At 36.8% G+C, this 10,680-nt stretch overlaps 1 protein-coding gene across 1 annotated transcript; it reads left to right on the top strand.

Moving 5' to 3' along the window:
• Positions 1-7,807: 7,807 nt before the first annotated feature.
• LOC110877622 (2-oxoglutarate-dependent dioxygenase DAO) lies at positions 7,808-10,304 on the top strand. Its single transcript, XM_022125783.2, has 3 exons — positions 7,808-8,198; positions 8,412-8,730; positions 9,844-10,304. Exons 1-3 carry the CDS (start codon positions 7,876-7,878, stop codon positions 10,141-10,143), a joined length of 942 nt encoding a protein of 313 aa, XP_021981475.1. The 5' UTR covers positions 7,808-7,875; the 3' UTR covers positions 10,144-10,304.
• The last annotated feature ends 376 nt before the right edge of the window (positions 10,305-10,680 follow it).

The following is a 10,680-nucleotide window of genomic DNA, read 5'->3' as shown; positions in this document are numbered from 1 at the left end:
ATTGAAATACACCGGTAGCGTAAGTAGTACGGAAACCGTCGGGATACCCACTCTGACGAAGGGTAACTTCGATAGAATCGAACCACTGGAGTAGTTGGGACACACCTCCTTCACATGTGAACTCCATCGGGTCACAGACTTTGAAGTGTTTGTAGAGGAAAGCAGATTGCGGCGCTTCCGTCTTAGAGTCTTCCGGGGTTCGAGAGTTGCTGAGAGAGTGCACTTGAGCGAAAATTTGAGGAATGACCTTGGCCACGAGCGAGGCAATCCTCTTTTCGGCGCTTCGTTTGGCTCTTCTCCTAGCTGTTTGTCTCGAGGTAGAGTCGTTTGAAGACATCTAGACAAAGAGAGATTTGGAGTGAGATTCGATCATAATGATTTTGAGTTTTGCGACGCGATTGAGCGCGATCAAAACTTGTTGTAGGTAGTATAATATATTTCACATAGGAGCCACATAGGAGACACGAGATTCCTAAGTTCCCACACAATTGATTCGCTTATATATATAATTAGTTGTAGCTCATACTTGTATACATACATGTCGGTATAGAATGCGCGAGGACGCGTTGAAGAGAGAAAGTGAGGGCGGTTAATCAGGCATTAACTTTGTTGCGAACATTCGGTTTTCGTTTTAGATTGCGATGGTTGTGCGAGTTGTGCGTTTATAAAGCAGGGAGCGAAAATCGATAAATCGAGAAATCGATAAAGCGTAAAGTTTTAAATTGTAGACACATAAGCGTAGATAAGTTCCATTAAGCGTAAAAATCGGCGAGTCGTAAGCTAGAGAAATAGGTAGAGTGCCTCGGGTGTTTAGGCGTCGACTGCCCAAGGTAACCCAACTATACCCAACAAGTTCGTGCACGTGCGTTGCCTTAGAAGACTATGCTTCCACTGGGATACAGCTCATGGCATTTGTCTTCCTAGTCATCGCGTGGCTTGAGTCATTGTTATGGTCGAGTCCTTGGTGAGAGCTTTTAAAAACCATTTTATAGAGAGTGGAACGGTTTATTAAGATACGGGTTTCACCCCTGACTTAATTACTTCGCTCCCAGCTGTGGTTGTATTCTCCGAATAAATTCGGGGTTTCCACTAGATTTCGAAATGGAGACTTTCGTTGAGATATGGATTTCACTCTTAGCTCATCAGAAAGTTCTCGTGCTAGAAAAATGCGCTGAGTGAGCGATCTTATTGAGAGTTCTTGGTTTTCACACCTGATCTCAACTGGACCACTCGGTTGTGTTATGTGAATATTTTCGAAAACGTGTGTATTGTGTTGGCCTTAGGAAAGGCTAAGTAATATTCCAGCCTTAGGAAAGGCTCTTCGTGTGAAATTGTAGTATGCGGTGTTCACACGAAGTAGTAGTTTTTAGCAAATTCGAACGAGAGTATCAAGTAGGCCCGTACAATCTCCTACTAGGTTCGTACGAGTCGGCCTGTGGGTACTTAGACTATAGACTAGGTCGTCTCTAAGACATCGACCCGGACTAGGTCAAGTCTGGCCTAATTCCCTATAGTTATGGCTCTGATACCAATCTGTCACACCCCAACCGATGGCGGAATCATCGGGGCGCGGCACTAGGCGAATCACATTGCTCAAGAGAATCCACAACACACTAAATTGCGACAGTATTTAATGCGTTCATTATCCCATACTAATAAACAATTACAATCACATACGCTGTCACGAATTTCATGTCCTCTCAAACAATTCGTAGCCGACAACCTAGATTTTAGGTGAGTTTCTAGACCTCCTAGCTTGATTTGATGTAGACTGCGACTAAACCTGCAACATACGTTAAAACAACGTCAATACAAAAGTATTGGCGAGTATACAAGTTTTGATAGAGTAGCGTAAATAGTTAAAAGTACTGCGAATTACCAAATACATAAACGAGATACCTCAACATACATGCATACAAGACAAATACTACCAGTTAAGTCTCTCGAGCTGCGATTGCGATTGCTATTCATCCTAACTAGACCTCGTCGGGTTCTATAGTACTATACTAGTTAAGGCGGGACCTTGCGAGTATAAGTCCTAACACAAATGTAACTAGCATCACGTGTAAATATGCATAACAGTCATTCGCAAGTGTTAAATAGTTTAATTGTATAGTTTGTTTTGATAAGTTTGATTTGATAGGAACGTGTGTTACACCCAAAATGCGACAAAAAGGGTTCGAATATACTCACTGTCGGTGTTCAGCAAGTAAACACAACTTGGCTGGATTGAAGGGAGCGCGTCTGAGATTAGCCTGATTACAAATTGATAGCGTAAGCGTCGAACAGTGCGTTAAACGGTGGTGAATGAATCAAGTGTCGGATGGTAAACTGATCGGATGGCCACTCGATCGGGTGGCAATCCGTTCGGATGGTCATCCGATCGGATGGCCATTCGATTCGATTGTCACCTCGTTTGGTAAGGATGTGTTTGTGTATGATGGTTGGCCTTTTGAAGTTCGTTGTAGCATTTTGAAAACAGAGAAGTATCTCCACCCTTTAGGTCGGTCGATCGAATGGCGGCTCGATCGGGTGACGATCCGATTAGTAGGACACTTAGTGAGAACAAGTTCACAGCAGTTTGTCACTCGATCGGATAGCAATCCGAACGGGTGGCAATCCGTTGGTCACTGTTCATGCATTGAACATGTTGAAAATTGTTTAAGTGTCGGAGTTCCAAACATCACATGGTCAGATGGTCGTTCGATTGGATGGCAATCCGATCGGACGGCAATCCGTTCGATGTTCAAAACTTGAAAAGTTGAAATAATAGTGTAAGTGGGAAACCAAGTGTAAGCCGATCGGATGGCTGTCCGATCGGGTGGCAATCCGATCGGATGGCAATCCGTCCCAACGTACTGATCGTCTTTTTCACCTGATTGTTTTGAAAGTTTTGTAGTTTTGATCGATACGGTGTGACATCGTGCTAAACAACAGAATCCTCATCATGACCCAAGTGATCCGATCGAACAGGAATCACCCTAGTCCGATTGGTCAACTGTTCCAGACGGTCGTTCATGTTTAATCCGAAATCGGTAGTCTCTTAGATAGAAATCAGATCTTGAACCAATACTTCACTAAGAATGAGTATAAGATCAGAACGAGCTCCGATTCTATCGGTTTGATTGCATTAAGTGTAAAAGAGTTGAAAGAAAGTTAGAAAACCATCTTTCAATCCTTTTAACCATGAATATGTGTAAACCTATGCGAAAACATTGTTGATTCTTGTGGAAATCCTTCAGATCTGAGTTGTTCTTGGTAGAATGAGGCCAAGACTTGAAGTTCATAAGAACTCCATGATGACATCATCCTAGAACACCTCAAATCCATTGATTTCACAGTTAAAAGTTAAGATTCAAAAGAGAAATTGATGAAGAAGTGCGTGTAGATCATAGAAGTACAAGATTTGAGGTACAAACTTACGAGAATCGCGAGGAATCGAGAGAAAATAGCCCCAAAATGTGTTAGTCGAGTGAGAGCTGTCACATCACTGTTCCAGTGATGTGACAAGGGCTATTTATAGGTGGAGAGGAATGAAAGTGATGGAGTGTCGTGGATCGGGTGGCAATCCGATCGGATGGCTGCTGTCCGATCGGGTGGCAATCCGATCGGATGGCAATCCGATCGGTTGGCCATTCGATCGATCAGCCATTCGATCGGTGGTCTCCGACGAATTGCCTTTCGATGTTTCGTTTTATTCGTTAAGCTTTGCGATAATTTGGTTACACATTTTCATACCCACATTCATATATCTATTATAATTAGTCACAAAGGGTCGTATAAATATTCACATTTCAAACTCTGCGTTGCGATAATCGAGTTGCGCGTTTCGAATATGCGTTGCGTTGCGACACATCACGGCTATCGAGGAGGGTAGAATAGGTCTTCACTCAATGTCATCGTGAGTGTTAGTATGTGCGATGTGATGTATTATAGCGATAAAGTATGCTAAATATGCGAAAATACTGTGAAGTAGCGATGTAAGCGATATAGCCACATTATGATCCGAATCTCTGGTGCTAGGCGTAACGAATATAACGAGTACAAACCTCTTGGATAATATGTTCTCAAAAGTATGGGACATGATCTAATAAAATAAAAAAGGAAAATCAAGGGTGGGCGACCCTTGTTTAACCGTAAATAGAGGGGGTATAGGTTAGCATGTAATGGAATGTTAAGGATATTAGTTAGAATCTAATGGTTTAGTTTGTGTATTTAGTTGTTACGTGATAATAAAGATGTGTTATGATGTTCGGGGACCATAACTAGCTTAGAAATGATAAAACAATGCTTCTAGTGAAAATTTGGTGTTTCGGGTAGTGTCCGGTTGTTCGGTTGGTTACCGGTTTGTTAAGGTGCTAAACTACGCAGTTTAGTGTGCTTTATGTTACCTTTTGTGACAATTTTGATTCCCGACACTTAGGAAATCATTCTGGACCATTTAACCATAATTGTGCATAATATTTAGTTGTCTAAAAGCTGATTTTTGCTGAATTCTGCAGAATTCTACAGTTTATGTGAGTTTTAGGCACTTTTCGGCACTTAAACTATCACTAGGAAGACAGTTTTATGATCCTTACTTTCCTACACACTATACTAGTGTAACTTTTGGTTTCTGGCCCATTCTGTGTCTCAATACCATGTCTGTCTAAGTATTGAACTCCCGTCAGCATTTCTGATTTGTCTGATAATTGTGCTAACTTTGCTTCGTGCATCCTTTGAATCATTAAGTGTTGCATGCAATAATGATAATGACATTATGCAATATATGATACACATGTAGGTATGTGACAATAATCAGTAAACATTAATTTAAATCAGCACAGTCATTAAAGCACTTATCATTGTTTAATTATTGTACAGATACATGAAATTTTGACAATTGTCACAATTAAGTGGACGCGCTTCATTAAGGGTAAAAGGGTCTTTACACTTCTATACCAAAACGCCAAACTAATGAATAAAACACCATTACGGGCCAAAACACATCCCTATATAAACAAAACATCCCAGACATAAAAACACCCCCCCCCCCCCGAACCTGAAACGCCATATTTTCTACTATATATCATTCATCTTACAAACGCCAAAATCCCCAAAACATCAAACACACCTACTCAAAAAACGCCATATTTTACTATATACCAATCATCTTAGAAAACGCCAAAACACTCAAACATCAAAGATTACAAAAAGTCGACGTTTCTTTCGGATACAATATTTCCTCAGTAAAACGCCAAAAATGGCAAATATCGTTTCTTTTATATTCAATATTGTTCTACACGAAGTTTCGGATAATGCGATCTTCCCTAAGGTGCTGTGACTTAAATAATATTTTGTTGTATGAGATGGACAAATCATAAACAAAAAGATGCTGGTTTCATACTTATGTCATTTTTTGTGTTTTGTTATTGATGAATATTATAATGGCATGAAGAGACGAATGACACTGATGAGTGGTTTAAAGATACATATTCAAACAAAAAACTCATGTCATTTGTCTTTCCAAACGGCCACAAAAAACACAAGCATGACAAAGCCAAACCGCCAGTGAACATGTTTCAAAGAAGAAAAAGACTGATGACAGTGAAGATTTGGAAGATGAATTGTTTCTATTTTTATTTTTTTTAATTTCTTTTTCTGTTGTTTGTTATGTATCTTTCAACTTAGAATAAAAAAATACATCATATTAATAAAACGCCAAAAATTCATAATGATTGTGAAATGCCATAATGCAGTAAAACGCCAAAAACTTCCAATTATAATAAAAGTAATTTGGAGAAGTATTATAAAAAGCTAAAAATGGGAAAAAAACGCCAAAAACTACTTAAAGCCATTAAAAAATCATAAAAATCTGAACAAAAACAGTGAAAATACACACAGTAACTGAAAAGATGGCTACTTTATTAATATCATTTATTATAAATAAAATCCCGCCTAAACTACGCGCCAAAAACATCCTATAAGAGAGACGTCTCTGCACAATCAACTAATCACAAACCAAAAACAACGCCATGTTTCCTAGAAACCATTCACTTTAAAACACCAAAAAAAAATAGTTAAAAAAGCCACAGATGTGGAACCTTGTTTCTACTATATTGAGTATTGTTCTGAATGAAGTTTCACTGAATGGATTCTTCTCTGAGGTGGGTATCTCTATAAGCTTTTGCTGAATGAGATGGACAAATATTCATGAAAAAGAGACTGATGATACTGATATGTCATCATGTCACTTTGTTCTTGATGGATATATTGATGGCATGAAGGGATCAATACATTCGAGCAGGCGTTGATCTTCAACATGTCACCAAACAAGTATATATCAAACAACAATAAAGGATGCCACAAAAATAAGCATCTTCTAAAGACGGGCGTTATGTAGGAAAATAAGGATCTACATAAGGTATTCAAAAACATGTTCAAAATGCCAAAAAGATTAAAGTAGAAGAGGCTGATGACAGTGAAGATTTGGATGAGAAATTAGATTATAATTTTTAATTTTTTTTTTCATTTTCTATTGTTTTGTTATCTGATTCTCTACTAATAAAAAAAATTGAGTATAAAACGCCAAAAACTACAAACACCAAAACGTCTGATAGTGTGAAAATTGTGAGAACGGATGCTAGCAAAGCACGATGATGCTATACAAAACGCCAAAAAAGGCCAAACAAAGTATTACTGGAAAAAGCAACACTAATTGACATCTGAAATTGAATGAAACAGTAATTGCAAAACAGTAAAATGAAGAGACGGTAACATTATTGACAAACATTTATTATATTAAAAGTCACTACCTGGAAAATTGAATTTATTTATCTTTTCAAAACGCCATACTTGCCTGTCACATTATAGGCCTGTATCCTACATGACACAACACTTGATAGAAAAAAAATAAACATCAAGAAAATTACAGATGTTTTTTACATTATAGACCTGCATCCTGATCTAAAAACAATAAAAACGCCAAACTTACTTAAAACGCCAAAATATTTACTATGATCCTGATCTAAAAACAATAGAAACGTCGCGTATTTATTAAACGCCAAAAAATGGAAAGGTGATGTGACACGCGTTTAAAAAAAGAAATATGAAAGGACAAAAAAGCCTCTCCGCTCTTCTCTATGTCGCGTGATACGTGTTGGGCCAGGATACGTTCTCACCGTTCTCACACTTTTGAGCGTTTTCTCCTGATCCCGTTTCTCTCTCTCTCTCTCTCTCTATATATATATATATATATATATGGTAAGGTTCATGCATGCGAGAACCACCTTTATTGCGAGAACCAATGTGAACATAACCAAAAATACCTAAAAGAAAAAACCTAACCCTCCCCCCCCAAAAAAAAAAAAAAAAAAAAAAAAAAAAAAAACCTACCCCCCACCCCCACCAAGCTAAAATGCTAAAAACTAAACCCTAAAAAACCTTAAAAATAAAAAAAAAACACACAAAATTTTTTTCCCTTTTTTTTAATATTTTTTACATTAAAAGCGCTACTTTTAGTAGCCAAAAAAAAAATTTTTTTTTGGTAACGAAATCCAGCGATTTTTTTATAAAAAATATTAAAAAAAATTTGTGCGTTTTTTAGCTATTTTTAGGTATTTTTGGTTGTGTTCACATTGGTTCTCGCAATAAAGGGTGGTTCCTAACGGATCCTTCTCTTGTATATATATAATTTAATGTATGGAGGCACGAAAGAAGGAAGATATATATACTGCCATATTTGGAAAATTATTGATAGGACCCCTAATCTTGAATGTGTGGCATCGACTCTATTATATTCGTCGGTGCAATATTGTATTACTTCAGATCTACCTTTATATGTTGTCACAACACATAGCATTTGCTCCATAAGATAAATAACATCATCTAAATCTAATGGCGAGAGTGGGAGTTCCAGTAATCGACATGCAAAAGGTTGAGGGATCGAGCGGGGAAATAGTGAAGGCATTTGAGGAATGGGGTTGCTTTAGGATGGTTAACCATGGTGTCCCGTCACAGCTCATGGCAGATATGAAGGCCGTGACATCCTCACTCTTTGATCTTCCGGAGAAAATCCAAGACTGGACGGCTAATACTAAGCATGGCATGAGGTACATCAAACGTGGCGTGATAAATCCGTTCTGCGAGGGTCTTAGTATCAGCAATATTTTATCTGTAGATAACTTATGTGACAACCTTGTTGTCTCCACTCACCAAAGGTATGCATTTTTTTGTTAGTACGTGGTTTAGGAAACAAGCAAACACTTCTAGATGGTTTCTAGAATTCATTGTTAAAGGAGATAGTTCATTGGAACGGGTTGGCTATTAATAACAAATTCTAGAAACCATCTACTGCGTGTTTAGCAGTTTTCTAAACCAACCTAAAAAAACTCTAATACATATATGTTACATGAAAATTTGATCGCATGTAGGGAGATTATACACAAATATACAAAAGCTATTCATGATCTAGCCCGACTTCTTGGGCGCAAACTGATGAAAGGACACGGTTTGATCGGGGATTTGTTCGACGGATGGTGTTGCGAATTAAGAATGATCAAATATCATTTTTGTCAGGAAAGTGTAGGGTTATCAGGCACCGATTTGCACTCCGACCATACGTTTCTTACTATTTTACTAGACGATGAAAACTTGAATGGCCTTCTGGTGGTTGACAAATACTCCGGCGAGTTTGTTACGATTGATCATGTTCCCGACACACTGGTTGTCAATGCCGGCGACATCGGCAAGGTAAAAACCGTAGTTTGTGTTTGTCTCGAAACCAATCCATTTTATATTAACGATACTTTCAATATTTCCAATCCAGCTAACTTATTTTTTGTTTTTTTTTTATTTTTTATAATAGACTTTCATTAAAAACAAAAGAATAATGTAAATCCAAACCTATTGGTAAACTGGAAAAACCTTTTTTAACAGGTATTATTATTATTATTATTGTTATTGTTATTGTTATTGTTATTGTTATTGTTATTGTTATTGTTATTGTTATTGTTATTGTTATTGTTATTATTATTTATTATTTATTATTATTGTTATTATTATAAATACACACGTGCCACGCGTTAGTTCATATACAAAATGATTTTTGCGTGCAAAGCGAACAAAGAATCTAAAATGCAACACATGTATTTTGAGGTGAATGAATTTACATTTGTTAAACTAAAAATACTTTTAGAAACTCTTGTAATTGTTTGAAGCACCTTTATATTCACATAGTTCCTTAATACACTCGACAACTTGAATATGTTATTTGTGAGATCACTTTCTCAAATCCCTTTGTACATGACGACTCTAGGATTTTTTTTTTTTTTAAATATACGAGTAATTATAAAAAAGCTATGCGAAAATACAAATATTTATTATTTTAAATATATAACATATATTTTTGTAAAACTTCAGTACACTCTCTTTTATCTCTGGTGCTATATTTAGCCACCGCTAGGTAGTAGCATTTATACGTGACTCGTAATTCTATATATAAAATTAGAAACACAGATCTATATATATATAACCTTTCATCAAAATCATATTATATTATAATATATTCATGTGTCTCTTTAAAGCTGTTACGTTTAACCGTGACAATGATAGTTATTAGCGGCCACTTGGTGACAAGTCGCCGCTAAATCGGTATTTTCATATAGTGTTTATATAAATATCAGATGCATAATATGTATTGTACCGTGGTCTGTGTAAAATTGTATAAAATACATGTCAATATCAGTTAAATAGGTATCGAATTATATATATAAGAAGAGTTGTGAATCATTGTAGATTTTCATTGTTCGTGTATCTCATTTCATTTTGATTGAAACTACTAAGAAGAATTGTGAATCATTGTAGATTTGGAGCAATGGGAGATATTGCAATGTGCTTCACAAAGTACGTTGTTTGGAACCAAAAGTATGTTATTCGATTGCCTTTTTATGTTTGGACCAACCGATACAAAGGTGGAAGCACCATCAAAATTGGTTGACACGGATCACCCTCGTCTTTATGTTCCCTTTGATTATAAGGAATACAAGCAAGTTCGAACATCAAAGCGAGCAATCATCGGTGGTGCCGTTGACCTGTTTAGCATCAACTCCACTCCATAAATTAAATTATATGTATGTTTCAGTGTGTTTATTGTTGATGTCGTGATTTAGCGACTTTTCATTTGAAGCATTATACTATCTTTATCGTTAGTTGCTTTGTATTCTTCTAAAAAGTGTGTGAAGCGTGGATCATTCTCTCATGGCTTTACATAAAGATAGACTTGATATCTAGGGTCAAAATTTGAATAAGGTTATATGATTTAGATGTCTCATGATTTAACTTTCATATCTAATCTAGGAGATAAGTCACCAAACCAGTATAGGCAAATATATTTTTTTTTTTGAATGGCTAACGTTACTCTTCCAAACTCCTATATTTATAAATAACTTACTCTTGCTTGGGATTGAACCCAAGACCTCCCACTAAGAGGCAAGAGCCTCTACCAAGTGAGCTAGCCCCACTTGGCGTGATGGGGCACCTGCCTCACTCACTCTCTCTGCTAGTGGCGGAACTAGCCCATTAAACCAGGGGTATCCAAAAAAATTACCGTGCAATCATACAATATTAAAAAACGACAATAAATAAATAAAGTAAACAAATACTTAATAGATTTGGCCTCTTCTTTATTTCATAGCTTGAAAT

Source organism: Helianthus annuus, chromosome 3, assembly GCF_002127325.2.
Source record: "Helianthus annuus cultivar XRQ/B chromosome 3, HanXRQr2.0-SUNRISE, whole genome shotgun sequence".
Classification (NCBI taxonomy): Eukaryota; Viridiplantae; Streptophyta; class Magnoliopsida; order Asterales; family Asteraceae; genus Helianthus; species Helianthus annuus.
Note: the sequence above shows the minus strand (reverse complement) of the source record. Positions and strands in the feature narration are given on the sequence as shown.